General features: G+C 37.2%; 2 protein-coding genes across 2 annotated transcripts; both read right to left on the reverse strand.

Annotated features, from left to right (window-relative positions):
• Nucleotides 1-6,174: 6,174 nt before the first annotated feature.
• On the reverse strand, nucleotides 6,175-11,058 carry LOC110690299 (DNA-binding protein DDB_G0278111-like). Its single transcript, XM_021867123.1, has 7 exons — nucleotides 10,903-11,058; nucleotides 10,447-10,521; nucleotides 10,281-10,330; nucleotides 10,105-10,169; nucleotides 6,773-6,864; nucleotides 6,607-6,678; nucleotides 6,175-6,523 (listed from the first exon to the last, which is right to left on the reverse strand). The coding sequence occupies exons 1-7, from the start codon at nucleotides 10,903-10,905 to the stop codon at nucleotides 6,485-6,487; spliced, it is 396 nt and encodes a 131-aa protein (XP_021722815.1). The 5' UTR covers nucleotides 10,906-11,058; the 3' UTR covers nucleotides 6,175-6,484.
• A 2,625-nt stretch (nucleotides 11,059-13,683) lies between these two features.
• On the reverse strand, nucleotides 13,684-15,294 carry LOC110690310 (cyclin-U1-1-like). Its single transcript, XM_021867135.1, has 2 exons — nucleotides 14,770-15,294; nucleotides 13,684-14,090 (listed from the first exon to the last, which is right to left on the reverse strand). Exons 1-2 carry the CDS (start codon nucleotides 15,204-15,206, stop codon nucleotides 13,859-13,861), a joined length of 669 nt encoding a protein of 222 aa, XP_021722827.1. The 5' UTR covers nucleotides 15,207-15,294; the 3' UTR covers nucleotides 13,684-13,858.
• Between the last annotated feature and the right edge of the window lie 2,571 nt (nucleotides 15,295-17,865).

Genomic DNA, 17,865 nt, shown 5'->3' on the forward strand with positions numbered 1-17,865 from the left:
GTGGAACATTGCTCTATAAACTAATTACACGACACCTATACGACTGTCCCCAAGGGCAACCACGTAGCCGTTTTTGAGACAAGGATACCTCTATCACTAACAAAACCAGTGGTAGCAGTTGACATCTGAGTTAGATGACCGCCTGTATTACTTGGGATAAATGCAGGGGGTACCTCTTGTGTTAATAGCCAACAACATTGGCGAATCAAAAGGTTCAGCCGGCCTCCGCTGCCTGGTACCTTTACTAAAGCAGGAGTGACGGCGACTGAGTAACTCCAAAGTTAACTCATAGTCACTCTCTCAAACTTAGTATGGAGCCTAAAAGGTATGAGTCGTCCGCCTGTTTTTAGCAAACAGGGGCTCTCAACCACTACTCCTGCTAGGTTAACAACCTATGAGTTAAAAGCCAACAAACATTGGCGAATAAAGGGGAACAACCGGTACCAACCGCTTGTTACCTCTACTACTCAGTTACTTGGCGACTAGGTAACAATCATGTTTACTTGGTCAAACCACTTTCCTACTTGGTTAATTTTACAAATGACAGGACCGCCTGCCTAAAGGGGATCCAGTCTTTAAAATGGTTCGAATACCGATTGGATAAATGGCCGACTGATCGTCTAGCCTGGAAACAGACAACCAGTCGTCCAGGGGCATAGGCGGCGTGACTAACTATCCGTACCTGTCTGCAACTATCGGCCATGTAAAACAGTCGGTATAGTGTACAATTGGATATCAGAATATTCAAAACTTAAACAAATTTGAAGCAAAACAAAAATATTCATTAAAAAGAAGCCGGTCATTAAAGACCGGCAAAATATTCAGAGCCCCGGCCCCCTGGCCGGGTAAATACAAACAAACGGCACGCAGGCCGTGGAAAGAAGACATAAAGCTTAAGGGGGCAGATCTTCAATATCAGCAGCTGCCGCCTGGTCAGCACTCTTCTTGCTGGACTCGGCTTCAGCTGCATCCTTCTTTGATGCATTACCCCCAAGCGGCACAAGCGCCACTACCGGCTCCTCCTCCTCCTCCAACGCCTCCTCCAACGCCTCTTCCTCAGCAGCCGCCAGGAACTCTTGATTATATCTATCAGAACACCGGCGGTACGTTTTTTCCCATGAGGCAAAGTCGGCATTGGGGAAGAGGCGGCCCCAAGTCATGCGCTGGATTTGAGCAGAGTCTTCCATCATCTCCCGGACAAGCTCTTTCTTTTCTTTCTCGGCCTTTTCCGAGAGCTCCTGAGTAAGACTCTTCTCCTGGGTCACCAGGCTTACCTTTACGCTCGCCAAGGATTTCTCCAAGGTTTCGTATGAGGACATCTTTTGGCGAAGAGGTCTCAGCTCGGCCTTGAGGTTGTTGATGGTCGCCTCCAGCTCGCTATTCCTCTTCTAAGCCGCCTCTAACTGAGCCCGGATAGCGGCGGTAGCCTGCGCCTGATAATAAAGAATATCAATGGTCAGAACTTCATTTTGGGCAATTTGAAACATTGCCTTATCACAGTCAGAGGCGGCCATAGCTTTTGCAGCCTTTACCTCTTTGTTCTTCCGGTCAAGCGGCTTGCGAAGGCTGTTCACTCGGAGCAGGGCCTAAGTAAAAAGGGGAACAGGCGTCAGTTTCCAAACAAAAAAGAAAACAAGCGTCCTGGAATTCAAATACTCAAAAATATGCTAAGTATACCTCAGCAAGGACCCCTGCAATCCCGTCTAGGTCAAGGGTGCCGACACCCCTGACCGCCTCCCTTTCAGCTGGAGGAACGGCCTTGATCATAGACTTGGCCACCTCGACCAAGTCAGGCTCCTGAGGGCTGGCTGCATCAAGCATAAACAAACGGATTAGACCTAGTAAAGAAGGGAGCAAGTCTAAAATTTACAAGGACAATTTCATACTTCTAGGTGGCCCAGCTGGAGTTTTAGAAGAAGTGGCCGGCTGTTTCTCAGCCGCCACATGTTTCCTGGCAGAACCAGGAGAGCTCGCAACAGTCGTCCTCCGGGCCTTGGGGTCCGGCTGTTGGGAAGAAGAAGCTCTTGGAGCGCCCGTCTAAAAAAGAAGAAAAGAGTCAGTATATGCATAAACACAACTCCAAAAAGAGGGTGAAAGGTTCGAAGCCCACCAAGGGTGCCCCCTTGTTGGGGGAGTCGGTTGAAGACCGTTGCATGATGGAGGCCCGCAACATGGCCGCCGCAGTCTTGGAGGCGGTAATTTTGCTCATGGCGTCCGCTGCAAAAACAAATAGCAAAGTTAATAAAAGTCATAACAAGAAATGCATGGAACAACAGAGTATTCGACAGGCCGGCTACCTCTTGAGCACCGACTGCTGAGGCCACAGGCGGCCAAAAAGTACTCGTCGTAGAGCCATTTGAAGCTCGGGACGCAGTGCAGGGGTACTTGCTCTCGTACCCCTGAAGTAGAGTTCACCTTCGACTCTACTTTGAAGAGTCCTTTTTCTAGGATCTCTTTCTTAGCCTTGGGGGGAACAGGCGGCATGCTGCGGCCGCCTGCAAGAAGGGGCGGATTCCTGTTCCACCTGTTGAAGCGCTTGTTCAGCTCTGTGTCTTAACTCTCAATGATGAGGAAGGTGCTCCGCCAGTCCTTCCATTTGTTTGCTTTACCTCTCGTCATGAGGTAGCCCCTGTGGCTCGTCAATTGATACCAGCCGGTACCGCCTGCCTTAGGGGTCCGGCTGAGGTAGTTCATGTGGGCGAAAGCCTCGAAGCTCGGCTCCACCCCGTGCAGTTCGCACCCGGCCACATAGCCGAGTACGTTGACCCAGGAGTTCGGGGCTAACTGTCATAACCCCAACTCATACCCATCCAAGATCCGCTGAACAGCTGGATGTAGTGGGAAGCGCAGCCCAGCCTTGATGGCCGCCTCGTAGCAGCCAAAGCAGGCACCATCATAACTGGTACCAGCCGGCCATACGACTGTGTCTTCTGGATCCGGCACGAACACTAAAAAGCCGGGGCCCATTGTGTGGTTTGCGATAAAGCTCTCCACTTTCTCTTGCATGGCCGTGATCTGGCCCCGAGGTACCGTGCAGTAGTAGGGGGTATTTTGCTCTCGGTGAGAGGCGGATGGCTCCGCCCAATCGTCCCCCTTCTCAACTGCGTGAGAAAGCCTCGCCTCTTGTAGGCGACTGTTTTTCTCTTCTGTGTCCAGGGAAGCATGGCCAGAAGAGCTAGACTCGGAATCGTCCTCTGACGAGTCCGAAGAGGACGACTCTTCCCCTCTCCCGGAGGGGCCCGCCTCCTCTCCTTTAAAAGGAGCAGGAGAGAATGTAGAATTGTCAACGGTAAAATGGGAAGGGGTCACTTTGACTCCTCCCTCAGAACTGCCGGCTTTCAAGCCGCTTTGTTTCACTTCCACATCTGGCGCCTGGTCAGATGTTCACTAATCGGCACCTTGTGTGAGGAGCCGTCTGAGTTTGAGATCCTGGCAGTCTTTTTTGTTCTGGCCATCATGTTCTGCATAGACACAGATACAGTCGGACTTTGTATAAAGGGCAAAGATGGGTCCAGAAAAGGGCAGGCGACACTCCTAGTCCTAGATTCAGCCGTCCCCGGTGACCGGCTGATCACTAACCTAGGTCGTGTCGTGTGCTTCCGTGGTGCCATTTCAAAAAAGAATAAAGAGAAAATTAAGAGTAAGAGAACCGACGGTTACCTGAACGAGTGACGATTGATGAAGTTCTGAAAATCCTTTGCAGTCGGCTTGTCAGAGCAGGCGGTAGGCAGAAAGGGTCCAAAATGTCAGAGCAAGTTCAGGGGTCCGAATGTTCTCTCACAAAGTTTTCAAGTGTGAAAATGACCGAAGTCAACACTCCTTTATATAGGCGAAGTGAGAAGGCGAAGGGTCACTTCCAGAATTCAAAATTTTGGCGGGAGAATCTCTCGGCCTCTCGCCGAGTGACACCTGTAGCAGGTCGTCGCCTGTTACAGGGCGATACCTGTCACAGGTAACACGTGACCAGTCACGTGCCACCTGTGAGGGGCAAATGATTAGGGGATTTTTCCCCACCAATCACCATCTGACAAGTGGACCAATCAGGTTCCGCCATGTGTCCGTCACATGGGCCAATAGGAGCCTGCCACGTGTCAAGCAATGATCCGTCCACCATGGACCAATTACGACACGACACGTGTCCTTCCCATGACACCTGGGATAACCGGTCACCTAGGCCCAACTCCCGAGGGAAGCCCAATCAGCCCAAGGTTAACCTAAACCTAGATTGACACGTTTCCCGAGGTTATAAATACCTCCCTTAATCCTCATTAAGGGAGATTACATGCTAAAAACGCAGATTACACACATTAAACACTCTCACCTAGAGAGACCCAATCACTTTAATTTCCGCATTAATTACTCCTTAATCAAGTACTAACTTGACCGTCGGAGGCGGATCTCCAACCATCCGGAGCATCCGTTTGTTTTGCAGGTACAGGCGCCCGGTTCCAGTCTCGGAATTGTAACTCTCCCGCAGGACATCAGAAAACCCCGAAACAAATAGTATTAACTTTTTTTTTTCTTACTAACAATTATATATATATATATATATATATATATATATATATAATCAAATTAATGAATTAACATGTATGTCAAGTTTAAGTGTGTCAATTATTCTAAAACATAAAGCACTCATTTTCACTCTTTTTTTTTATCTCTCTTAAACTTCACAATACCTTTGTTGACTATTCTCTTTCACTGTCAAACTTCATAACACCAATTTCTCTCTTATCTTTCACTCCTAAACTTTATATGGAATATCTTTTCTCTCCATTTCCACACTACTTCCACTCCCAAATTTCATAACACATTTTCTCATTTTTCTTTCGTTTGCACATTTCATAAGACTAAAGGCACTTACTTTATTTTTCTGCTAATTTCGAGCTCAATTTGGCCCTTAAGAGCTGAAATGACCTCTAAAATCTTAACCGAATATTTTTCAACACGTAAACCAATGAAAAAGTTAAATCAGGCTGCAATTTACAATTTATAAGAACTTTTGAGTTACAATTTGCAATTTTATTTTAAATGGCTGCAATTAGCAAATTACTAACTTTAAATTGCTGCAATTTGCAAATTTTCCTACACGAAGTATCTTCTTAAATTTTTTAGCTAAAAATGATAAATCATCTAATCCAAGTACGTAATCCTTGTTTTCTTTCTTCTTTTTCGCTGGTAATTTATGCTCAATGTTTTTATTTTATTTTATTTTTGGAAATTTCACTTGTTAAATAAGCAAACATTAGTGAATTTGGCATATCATCAATATACCTAGAGGCGAAACCAGAAATGACACTTGTCATAACTTGGTTAAAAAGTTTCCCTCCAAAAGGGTTTTTTTTTTAATCTCTCAAAGCTTCTTAGAGAAGTATTTAATTTAATACTTACTTTACAATAATATTTCTTTTCTATTTGACAAGTATATTCATTTTTACACATTCAACAAAGATTTATATATTTATTTATTTTATGACGGGAATAAAGTCATATAATACAATAATGTAATATTATCTATAACTTTGTAATGTAATCCATGGTTATTTTAATTAGTCGTGCATGCATTTCTTCCTCTGTTTTCTTTATAGATTCAAAAAAATTGTAATTACAGAACTTTCATCTTATTTTGCAATTTGAATCAAACTAATGATAAATAGTAAAATAATTGTATTAAACTAATGATAAATATTGAAATTACTGTGCATGGCACGGGATCTAACCTAGTTATAACTTAAAGGGGAAGTAGCTTGAGATTCTTATGTGGCATAATCATAACTATATAGACAACAAGTTACACTACTCAACATACTTTCTATCTTTGCCAAAAGGAAAAAAAAATTAAAAATAAATAAATAAATATATAAAAATAGCTTTTCGTCTATGGACTATCTGGTTGGTGAAATTCTTATTAGCTAGCAAAAGTGGGCAGTATGACACACGATGAGTCGCATTGCGCAAAACCCGACAGGCTAACCTTCCCCAAATACACAACAAGCATTATGATAGCTATACGCAAGACACTAATCAACACCAAGACTACACACCAAGACACATGCATCAATATAGGCAATTGCCTCATATGGGAGTTGTTGTGCCAACTGCCAAGGTATCAGCACACGACAGGAAGGATTCAAACGAGGAAAAGAGAGCAGTAGACAAACATGAACAAGAAAATAGGAAACTTTGACCCATATTAATTAGAGGTGGTCTCAATCTCATACAGAATAAACGGATCATCGTTTCATGACAGTATACACATGACAAAAACAATGGCCTCTTCTCCAAATGTACATCCCACTTCAAGAAAAGCGGGTAATGTCTTAAATTTATGTTAAACAGCAATAACCAACTGCTATCATAGCAATCAAATACATAAACAAGCCAGGTTTTTTCTACTCAGCATAGTTACACGATTCAAAATCAAAGAAATCTTGCAAGCACTAAGTAGGTCTTTAGAACTAGCAGTTCTTTAGCAGCAATGAATCTAATCATCATCGTCGAGAACACTTCGGCGCCTCTGGATCTGAAAAATTAGAGTACAAAGCACAATAAGAGAACGGAAGCTCAAATAGAGAATTGCTTGCTTATGGGGTCAGGACAACTTACAGTCACTTTGGTTTGCTTAACTGTCTGAGTATTAATTTGCTCCAACAGTGATATAAGTTTTTCCTCTGAAACCTGTAGTATCAAACATCATATTACCTCTATTAGATTTCTTTCAATAAACTACCAAACACTTGGTTGTTCCCATATAAAAGGGTTTTTGTCTGACCTTTTCAACAATTTGACCCATCTGAGCAGCTCTTAATATAACATCCTCTACTCCTCTAGCCTTTTCAGGCTTAACCAGAGCAATCCGAGAAACTGTTGATCAGAAAAGAAAAAAAATGCATTTAGCATTAAATAATGGCGTTGATCTAGAGAGCCAATCTAGTTATGTAAATGAAAGTGGCATCTGTTGATAGCCCACAAATCACGCTATAGTGCAAAATTCACTATCCTCGCATTTCTTGGTGTTTTATGGACTAATTTAGGCTTCTAGCGATTAGAAAGAGCATAAATTAAAATTTGAATTGTGCCTAACATCTAATCAAAGCTAGGACGAAGCATATACTTATTGAAAATAGCTACTCTGTAATAGTAATGTTTTACCCTGGCCTCAATATAATCAGTGAACTTTATAGTTCAAATCAAATTAGGTAATCTACAATAGCACATTTCATCATGCCACCAAACTCATATGACTTTCCTGGCAGCAATATCATTAGAGAAAGATACTTCATCATATAGTTTACCAAGTCGTAAATGTACGAAGGAAAATCACAATTTACTTCAACAAGTGTAGATAGCATCTTGGCAAGATTAAAAATAGGAACCATTAGATCCAAACTTTCTTCAACAAATAGGCATTCTAGGCTTCTAGCCTTGGAAAAAATACTGATGCACCACAAATAAAACAAAAGTTCATTTGGCCACAGCCGGAATTGTTTATTTCTCAATGCATTGTAAAGATGTTGCAGTGATTGACCACCGGGGTGGAGGGGACTTGTTTATTTCTCAATGCATTATAAAGATGTAGTAGTGAAAGATACTTCATAATATAGTTTACCAAGGGAGTTATCCAACTTGTCACACAAATACAAGCGCAGGATACAGTGATACACAGCTTAAAACGAATGACTTAACCCCCCAAAAAAAATTTAAAAATAAAAGAACTATTTACACCAAAAGATATTATCATCAAATTCTATGCTTTACACCATTATGGGCATGCTCAACAAAAGATATTATCATTAAATTCTATGCTTTACACCATTCTGGGTATGCTCAAGATTGTTTAGCTCATGCCTATTCTTTTCTTGAAAGGGAGTGAAAATGTGTGGCTAATACAACATCTAAGTAGTAGCTGCCAGACAAGGGTGAAAGGGTGTGGTTTGAGGACTTTCCAAGGAAGGTCACTGATATTGTCACGAGTCATCTCCCACACCAAATAAGAGCATTGGATGGGTCACTAGGCAACAAGGCATAATTGTAGCTAGGGGGCTTGCCCATGGTGCCGGGGGCACACTTCCTCCTATAGAGCTTAATTTTGTCATGGCCTTGTAATTCTAGTAAACACACATTTGACAATAACACAATTATAGGTCATTTGGAGGGGAAAATGGGCTCCAAATGGGCTCTAATTTGGGGGACCACCATATTTTAGGTCAAGTAAGACCACAATGGTGTCGGATTTCCAAGATGAGGTCTAGAAATTTGAGTTTGGACAGCAAGGAGTCCGAAAAATGGGAGAGAGTTCTAGAAGGTTTTGGACATCTGTTGTGGAGTATTCAAGAGGGGATAACTCTAAAATATTCAAGAAACATCTTGTTTATAGCAGAATGTTTCTAGGTTCTTCGATGTATGTACATATGAGGTGCAATGTTCTACCAGTCTTGTGCATTCTAGGCATGGATGTATGTAAACATGTAGTGTCTAGTGCATTCTAAGCATGGATGTATGTAGTGTTGTATGTAGTTCCTTTGGAGGTGGGAACACTCTAGAAGGTAGTCTAAAACCCTCCATTTGAGGAGATTAGGGATTTTCTAGAGAGTTAGAGATATGAAAGATGGATGCGTATAAATAGGCCATCCCACCCACTTGTACATATTAGCCAACACCATCAAATTGTATTCTCCTTTCAAGTAATCAAAGCATACTTTAAAAACACTTGTGAGCAATACGTTAGCCATAAATCGTAGCTCACTTAGCTTAGCAGAATCAAGAGAAGTCTTGACAGTAGTGGACAACATGCATAGGGACTAAAGGGGCTTAATCAACACGTGACAATAAGATATGAAAAGTTATATACAGACATGGCATATGTTTCACATTGAAAAAATGGAGGAGAAGATACTTTTTCGTGCCATGCTGGAGAGCTTTTTCAATTGTTGCCCTTTTTGGTCACATTAGTTAAGGAAATTATGTAAACAAATATTTTGGAGAGATAAATGTCCGCATACTATTCTAATTTTTTTTTAAAAAGGCAATCAATATTAATGAATAAAAAACAATTAAAAGGAAAAATAAAAATTTTACATATCAATAAGGATAAACATGTAAATGCACATTATAAAATGTATATTCCTAACCGTGTCACGGCGCACAAAAAGTGCAATGGTGCTTTTGCGCGTGCAAAAGGATAGATTTTTTGCGTTTTTGGACTCTTTTGGCTGTAAATTACGACCAATTAATTCGTGATATGCATAATTCCGAAACATAAAATAGCTAGAATTTCATATTTCAATAATAATGTCTCAGAATTTTATAATACATTGCGTGACCGGTCATATTCTTTGACCAATGCAGACAAGAGAGAGCTAGAATTGTTTCATGCAAGAGGTTTATTAGCATTAAGGAATGTAGCAATTGAACATGACTTTTTGAGAGCAGCCTTAGATTATTGGAGTCCGGAAACCCATTGTTTCAAGTTCGATTATGATGAAATCTGTCTTTTGCCGGAGGAGTTTGGTGCTATCTTTGGCTTTTCTCGTTGCAATGCCTACTCTACGTGAATATTATTACCAACATTTTAATATTATTACCAACATTTTAGATAGGGATTAGATAGGGAATTATTTGGATGATATCCTTCCGACACCCTATATCCTAAAACAAACTCACCATTCCCAATTTACATAAAAGTTATATTGAAAGCTCAAAATGTTTGATAGCTCAAATGTTTGTAGCTCAAACACTTTCCCAATTTTTCAATATCTTCTTACTTTATTTTTTTTTATTCTTTTTTTAATCCAAATTTAGATCTAAACTAGTGGACAAGTACATTAAAAAAAAAGTGATGCTCGCTAATTGGTATTATTTATAGACTCTAATTTTAGTCAATAACTTAGGTATTCAACAAAAACTGTTCAAATTTACAAGTAATCAAACTCTTAACAAGGATTAAAAAAAAAAAAATCTTAATGTTTGATGATGATGATTGATGATGACAAAATACAAGAGTAGCAAATTATTTATTCAATTAAACTCATAAGCAAATACTCAATATACTAGTAGTAAATAAAAAATAAAATAACATCATATTAATTTGTTATCTGAGCTTACGTCTTTCACGTGCTTCGCTGGAAAGAATCTGAGCAAGCATCATCTGCCTTCGTTCTTCAGCTTCCCTTCATATCATATGCCAAACAAACCAAAAAACGGTTAGCACAAATTAGAAACAACACATCAAACAAACATAAACTCATACCACCAAATCACCCAGTAACAAATAATCATACAATTTTGCCTCTTCTTGAGCCTTCTGTTGTTCAGGGTTCTGCTGACTTCCCTAATTGAATGAGGGATACTGTCAGTAAAATACTATACACGGTGCAGTAACAAATAAATCACACAAAAGCTTGAAAAATCTACAGAATAAATCAACACGATTGATTGAGTTAATACCGAACCACCTCCGCCACGTTGTGCCATCAGCTCCTGCATTCTTCTTTGTCTGATAGCTTCCAGTTCAGGATCCGCCTACATATACAAAACCCTCAGCATCCAAACAAATACCACAAACATGTATATTCTGTCATTATAACCCTAGAATTTCATGAAAAATTCCCAATTTACACTCTTAATCCCATTATTTCAAATTAAAAACACACCCTTAAATTCAAAACCTTTATCATAAATTAACAGGAAACACTTAAATTGAACCAGATTCCAGCAAAATTACCAATCATACACATTTATCTACAACAACAGTGAGTTAAAATTAAAATTAAAATTAAAATTAAAATCAAAATAAACAAAAACAAAAACAAGAAGTAATCTAACATGTTTTGACTAAGAATTGCAGAGTAAAACCCTAAATATGGAGAATAAAGAGGAAGAGGAGAGAGAATTTGGACATACCATTGTTAATGGAGGTAAGGTTTGTAGCTAGCAGCTAACCGAGATTCAGGCGATGTTGGAATTTAAAAAAAAGCGTTAGTAAAACGCAAGTTTTAGGAGCCTCGTCTAGTGCGATGCAGGACAGCAGGAAGGTTATAAAGAACCCCAATATGCTATTGCAGATTCTATTCGATATTGGCTCTTATTAGGGTGCTAATCCAGCGAGTCAATCAATCAATTACGAGCAAAGGGTTGCTCGACTCGTGTTCGCTGATTTTCGATTCGAGACGAGTTGATAACGAGTTGCCCATTCAAAGGTTTATGCCATTTGAATTTCAAATATTTGTTGATTATATTTTATTATCTTTATATACTACTCCCTTCAACCCTTTAGGCCTAATTTTAGTCTCAAAATGATCGATCCATTTGCATTAAAATACCCACCAATTTACAACAATATTTGTGCAAAATTAGCTTCTTCATATCAATTTTTGTTATTTCTTGTATTTTTAATACTATGTCTCTCTACTTTTTTACAAACCCCGTGTAAATTTATTTTTCTGATATGTTTTTATTTCTTTTTATTTAAGTTTCTTAATAACCGCAAAATCAACCCAAAAGGGTCAAAGTTTTGGGACGTAGGGAGTAGTAAATTTTTCCTACTTAAGTTTATTACTTCGTCTCCATCCCAAATTACTCGCAATGGTTTGACATTTTACACTATTCACACATCTTCTTTTGACCATCTCTTTTAACTATTATATAAAAGTCAATGTTATGTAAGATGTTGTTGGGTCTATTTTAATATATACTTTCTTAATGTAAACTTTTAATAACTTATATAAATTTGTAATATAATATATCAACGGTCAAACATGTGCATCGGCAAGCGTGACCAATCAAAATGTTGCACGTAAACTGGGACATAGTGAGTAGTATTATTAAGAGTCAAGGTAAATTTTTGCTTTTAAAGATTAAGGAATAGAAAAATATTGAATTTCTTGTACGCTTATCGAGTTTTGAGCACGAGCAAACTCGAGTCGAGTTTAGATCGAACATTGACCGAGTCAAGTTTAAATTGCTCGTAAGTTGCTCTGCTCAATTAGCACCCCTAGCTAGGATACATAGAAACTTCTTCCAGTAGTCGCATTTGATATTTTTGATAGAAGGGAGCCCCAAGGATCTTTTTGATAAATGATTTATGTTTATCTAAGTAACGGTTTTGTGTGAACTGCTATTCAAGTAGTTGTTTTACTCATAAACGACAAAAAAAAAAAAAAAAAAAAAAAAAAAGAACTAATCTACAATATTGCCATTAGATAACACAATTAGGGGTGTACACCGGTCCAAAACCGGACCGGACCTGGATCGGACCTGTTTGGACCGGGGACCTGAATTGGGTAATTATGAGGACCGGGGACCGGACCTGAATTAACAGGTCCGGTTCCGGGCCAGACCTGAAAAATCAGGTCCGGTCCGGGTTAAGACCTGAATGGACCTGTTTTGTGTCTTTTTCGTTTTTTTTTTAATACAAAACCTGTTGGACCTGCATATGGACCTACATATGGACCTGTTTTGTGATTTTTAGACCTGTTGCATCATTTAATAATTACATACAAACCAAAATTATCAATTACAAAACTACATAAAGTCTATAAAGTCCCGATTCTCAAACACCAAAAATACAAATGAGTCCACCGAAAATACAAATAAGTCCACGAAAACTCAGTTTCAATTTTTCAGAGTTTGGTTTTCTTCTTTTTTTTTTTTTTTTTTTTAATTACGATTTTCCCGGGTTTCAGGTCCGGACCTGAAAACCCCGGGTTTGGACCAGGTCCGGACCGGGACCGGGAACCTGGATTTTTAAGAACCGGGACCGGACCTGAATCAACAGGTCCGGGTCAGGTCCGGTCCGGTTCAGGTCGGTTCAGGTCCGGTTTCAGGTCCGGGCCAATTTTTGTACACCCCTAAACACAATTGTTGTTCATCAAGAAAATCAACTTGTATTTTCTCCTTATACTACCCCACCCTTAAAGTGTCACTAGTGAGGATTGAACCCCCAACCTCAAGGTTGAAAGGTCTTATCCTTACCACTAGACCAAGTTTTAGGATTGACGTTTTCTTCTATGTATTTTGTACATGTACCCATGCAACCTAAAGTATTGGTAGTCTGACTAGTCTCAAATCTTTATTGTAAATTTATTTTAAAGAAAGATTGATTCATTAAATAAAAAAGGTTGTATGACATGTACAAAGAGATTTAAATCTAACAAATACATGACGAATGAATCAAATAAAAATATCAACAAAGATACGATCGTTGTTGCAAATCGTTCGGCAATGGGGTCAATCGATCAATTATAGCTGTGAAAAAAGAATATATTATTTGACTCATCTGTATGTATACAATTAAAGAATGGAAGAAGTATAAATTTTGTATCATGCATCTCTTAATGTTCGTTACGATGCAACATATATTATAACAAAGTGCATTTTAACCTAATGTCTCGATTTCATCAAGAAATGTTGGGATATTCTCATCACTTGCCCTTGTGACTCACTAAACACCAAAAAAAATTCATATAAAAAGTTTTTTTTTTTTTTTTTTTGAATAAGATGTCAAGTTAGCTACTCGTACTAAACAAGATTATAATTGCCTAATTGGTTAAGATTATTCATCTTGTAACCTAGATATTGCAAGGCCGAAATTTCTCATATGCAAGTGTTAGAAGAGGATCCCTTATCTGCCTTCCCCTCTCACTCCCAAGTATGTACTCCACAGTGTTTTGATCAAAATAACCGTAAAAGTTAAGGTCTAGGTAGAATATTTCTCCTCACCTTATAAATTAATTAATGATAAATAAAATATAAAAATATATGTTACATAGTAAAAGTTAGAAGAAAAAAAAAAAAAAGATACAACTGTCTTGTATACTTTTCTACCTAAAATTGAAGCACTTTGTGTTTTTCATTGCAATCAAATACCATTCACATCATCTTTGATATCAAAAGCTAGTGGTTGCTGAACTCTTTTAAGTGTAGAACCAATTCTCAAATCTTCCTTCTCAAGGTACCAACAATAGCTCTGAAATATGGGTGAACTAACCGTGACTTCAAAATTCAATAAGAAAAGTAATTCCAGCTCCAATCTGTTTAATTCTGAGTTGCTTACTCCTCCAACTTTTGCATAGAAGGCGTTGTTGTATTGCCTGCCATTTATAAAATTTATCGATCAGAGTCACTTAAAGTGTTAATTACTTTTTTTTTTTGTTAAATGCAACAATTTTTTTCTTGAAAGAACACTCTTAAATAGATATTTGTTATAATATGTCACTTATAATATTTGAAAATATATTATGTATGTCACATATAATATTTCACTGTATTTTTCTCCTCTTATGATATTCTCACCTAGTTGTACCACTTTCTCACATCCTTGTTTTTAAATTAACTTTTACTCTCTAAATTTTATTTTTTTTTTGGTACTTTTAAAATTTCTAACAAAACCCAGAATATTTTTGCATTACTAAAAACGAAGGGAATACATAAAATTGATAAATATGGTTCTTTATCTTATTAATTACCTACACTTGGGTCTATTTAAACTAGTCAATTCCCAAAATTATGCTATTGATGCTCTGTTTAATGAAGTTGTATTATATATCTTGCCTAAACTTGGGTCTATTTAAACTAGTCAATTCCCAAATTTATGCTATTGAAGCTCTATTTAATGAAGCTGTATTATAATTTAGAAGATGCATGTGACAAATCTAATTAAAACTAAAACACATGACATATGATAATATCAACTCAACTCTAAAACTAATACTATGAAAATTGTAACACAACTCTATAGAGGAGGAAGAGGGATTAAGATAGAGAGCGTACACATCGTCAAGCATCTTAGAGGCGATCATAACACTTGTGAGGAGCAACCTATGCACGTTAAGTGAAATAACGAGCAACTCGGGATGTTTATGCACCAATCTATCTATGTACACATATCCAACCACAAAACAAGATGGACTACAATTTGTGTACTTGAATAGCCTCTCCAAGTACTTGGCTATACTTATGTTTGGCGCTCGGACCCCATTGAACACCTTCAAGCTCATTCCTAGCTCACCCGCCGCCAATGGCCTAGGACTAACATAATGAATCAAGTTGTTACGACCATTATGCTCTATAAGTGGATCATTCCTAGTCACTAGACGTTCCAAAATCGCGGCTAAGATGAGCAACACCCTTGGCGTTGTTGCCTCGGCTGCGCTTGTCTCTGGCTGCTGCCCGCCAACATGATCTTCACTTGGTATAGTAGCCAACATTATTATGGTTGTTACTTAAGCCATTTTATGAACTTTCATTTTAGGGGTTAAAGTTTGGCGGGCCAATTATTTGGTGGTGAAGGGTTGTCAATTGGGATTTGTGTTATCAACTTTGGGTGATTATCAAGTAGGTATATGACACGTGTACTTCTTGCCATCCTTATAAGAGTGGACTACATGTATTTGGAATTTTGTATGCTGACTTGTCAATCAAAAGGAAAATCACCAAAGTCCAACGTTGATGAAAATTCTACTCGTACTCCATTCTATTGCATGATTTCCGCATTCTAATGGAGAAAGTAGAAACGGAGGAATGCTATGTATTTGGTACATAATATGACAGTTCGTAAATATTTTTAAAATAAACATTATTAGTACCACTAAGATGTGAAATGAATCATTATTATTACAATAGTACTGTAAATAGTTAAAATTACACTAAAGATTGTTACAGTAGTATACTTTTAAGGCAAAAACTAATGAGCGCCCCCGGGGCGTTAGATAAGAGAATTAAAGTGCAAATATTAGAATAAAATTAACATTAATTACACCGAATAACGCGTGATTTTGTCATGAATTCCTAACTTAATACCATTTCAACCAATATAATTTATCCTTATCTAACGCCCCGGGGCGCTCGTTAGCAAGATCGTACTTTTAAAGCTAATATATGTACCATTAGGTCATGAAATTATGCAATGAAAAAAAAGGTCATGAAATTATGCCACTGAAGTATAATGGTATAATAGTAGTTTTGTTGTAATGATATTAAAATGACTATAGTGGTACAATTAAAACCTGAAAATTAAAGTGATAATATATGGTCCCATCACCTTATTGAGTTATGGTTGTACTAAAACCCTGTTCTCTTCACCTTAAAAAAAATAATATTAAGTAAAAATAATTTCAGTTCAATAAAAATAAGTTCAGTTCAGTAAACTTAAGTTCAGTTTAGTAAAAATAATTTTAGTTAAGTAAAAATAAGTTCAGTTCTGTAAAATTCAGTTTTTTTAAAGAAAAATTATAATTAAAAAAATCAGTAAAAATAATTTCAGTTCAGCAAAAATAATTTAAGTTCAATAAAATTAATTTAAGTTCAGTAAAAATAATTTAAATTCAGCAAGTGTAGTTTTGTTTCAGTAAAAATAATTTCAGTTCAGCAAAAATAAGGTGAAGAGAACAGGGCCTAAGTTACCATTATGCCCATGTTATGTACCAATAGGTACATAACTTTCCTCCCTTTGAAAGGCCCCATTCTAATGTGCAAAGTACATTTTAACTTTATAGTTTGTCATCTCACATGTCACTCCTAGAGTCTGTTTTAGTATTAAATTATTGATTGATACGAGTCTTAAAATTTAAGGATTATTCAAATGTGTATAGTATACAACATGTCATTAGCATTTAGCACTAAGTACAAAATAGACCTTATACAATTCTAGGCCCATCAATAGATGTTAAACAACCCCAACACATACAAAACCCAATCCCCATAAATCCGATAACTTACGAATAAAGCCTAACTTGGTATCGACTCATTGTTTATGAAACCAATTAAACCCAATAATTCAAGATTTGAAATTCGATCTAACCCTAAAGAAATATACCCAAAAATACCTTATTAGACTTAGACCTTTATTTACCCAACCTGAAACTACCCATGGCCCAATTAAACTCGACTTAAAACTTATCTATAACTAGCTTAGGCCCGGCCCCGTGCCATGCACGATAAGTGTAATTTTTTTTTTGTAAAAAATAATATAATATTTAACAAATACTTTAAAGTAATTTCTTTTAATATCAATAATATGAATTAGTTTTATTACGGAGTATTACTTTTTTTTTAACAAAATTACTCCGTTTATCAGATTATTAAAAAGATTTGGAACAATATTTTAGGTAAACCTGTATGGAAGAATTATGAACACTCAATAAAAAGTAATATTTTTTATTATAAAGATAAATAAAAGATTTGAAATGATATTATTATAATTGTATCAAATATATATATTCACAAAAAAAAAAGGGGGTTAAAAAGGGAAGGAGGGATTTGGAGGGTAAAAAACAACACTAAGATGTGATACGTGCACTCCTCGTGTCTGTTTAAGTATTAAATTGTTGATATTATAAAAACTCAAAGGGACTACATGCTACCGCCATGTGTCACCGTTCCTTCCATATGACTTGGCACCACATACATGAGCATTAGGTGTCTATCTTATGCGTCATCATTCATCACCTTAAGATCTTTCATATGTGTAAACTTTGTACTTAATTTTCCTATATAATGTAACTCCTAAATAATTGCACATTAAGACATTAATCACACACTAATTGTTGTTGATTCCTTGGATGCTAATTTTTAGAATTCAATATCAATAAAGCAATTATATGAAGTACTCCCTAATATTTACATAAGTTATTATTTTATTTTAATTTTGACAAAAAGTTATTAATATAATTTTATTCACTTATAAATTTTGTTGAACATTAACCTTTTAAATTTTATTTACTGTCAAACTTTCAAATTTTTAGTGATCCGGGGCATCGCCCGAGCCAATAACTAGTTTATTAATTAGTTATTGACTTATTGAATATATGGAGTCCAAAGGAAAATTATAAAAATATAGTTAATGGGGGTTATATTATTTAATTGCTA

The sequence above is a fragment of the Chenopodium quinoa genome, unplaced genomic scaffold (assembly GCF_001683475.1).
Source record: "Chenopodium quinoa cultivar QQ74 unplaced genomic scaffold, ASM168347v1, whole genome shotgun sequence".
NCBI classification, from domain to species: domain Eukaryota; kingdom Viridiplantae; phylum Streptophyta; class Magnoliopsida; order Caryophyllales; family Amaranthaceae; genus Chenopodium; species Chenopodium quinoa.

Excerpts from the sequence above, each read along its gene's own strand:
- LOC110690299 (XM_021867123.1), bottom strand. Across the intron at positions 10,331-10,446 it reads AACGTGGCGGAGGTGGTTCG|GGAAGTCAGCAGAACCCTGA; the intron begins GTATTAACTCAA and ends TCATTCAATTAG. Across the intron at positions 6,524-6,606 it reads TTAAGCAAACCAAAGTGACT|ATCCAGAGGCGCCGAAGTGT; the intron begins GTAAGTTGTCCT and ends CTAATTTTTCAG.
- LOC110690310 (XM_021867135.1), bottom strand. The coding sequence starts at position 15,206 with ATGTTGGCTACTATACCAAGTGAAGATCATGTTGGCGGGCAGCAGCCA. Across the intron at positions 14,091-14,769 it reads TCTAAGATGCTTGACGATGT|GCAATACAACAACGCCTTCT; the intron begins GTACGCTCTCTA and ends TATAAATGGCAG.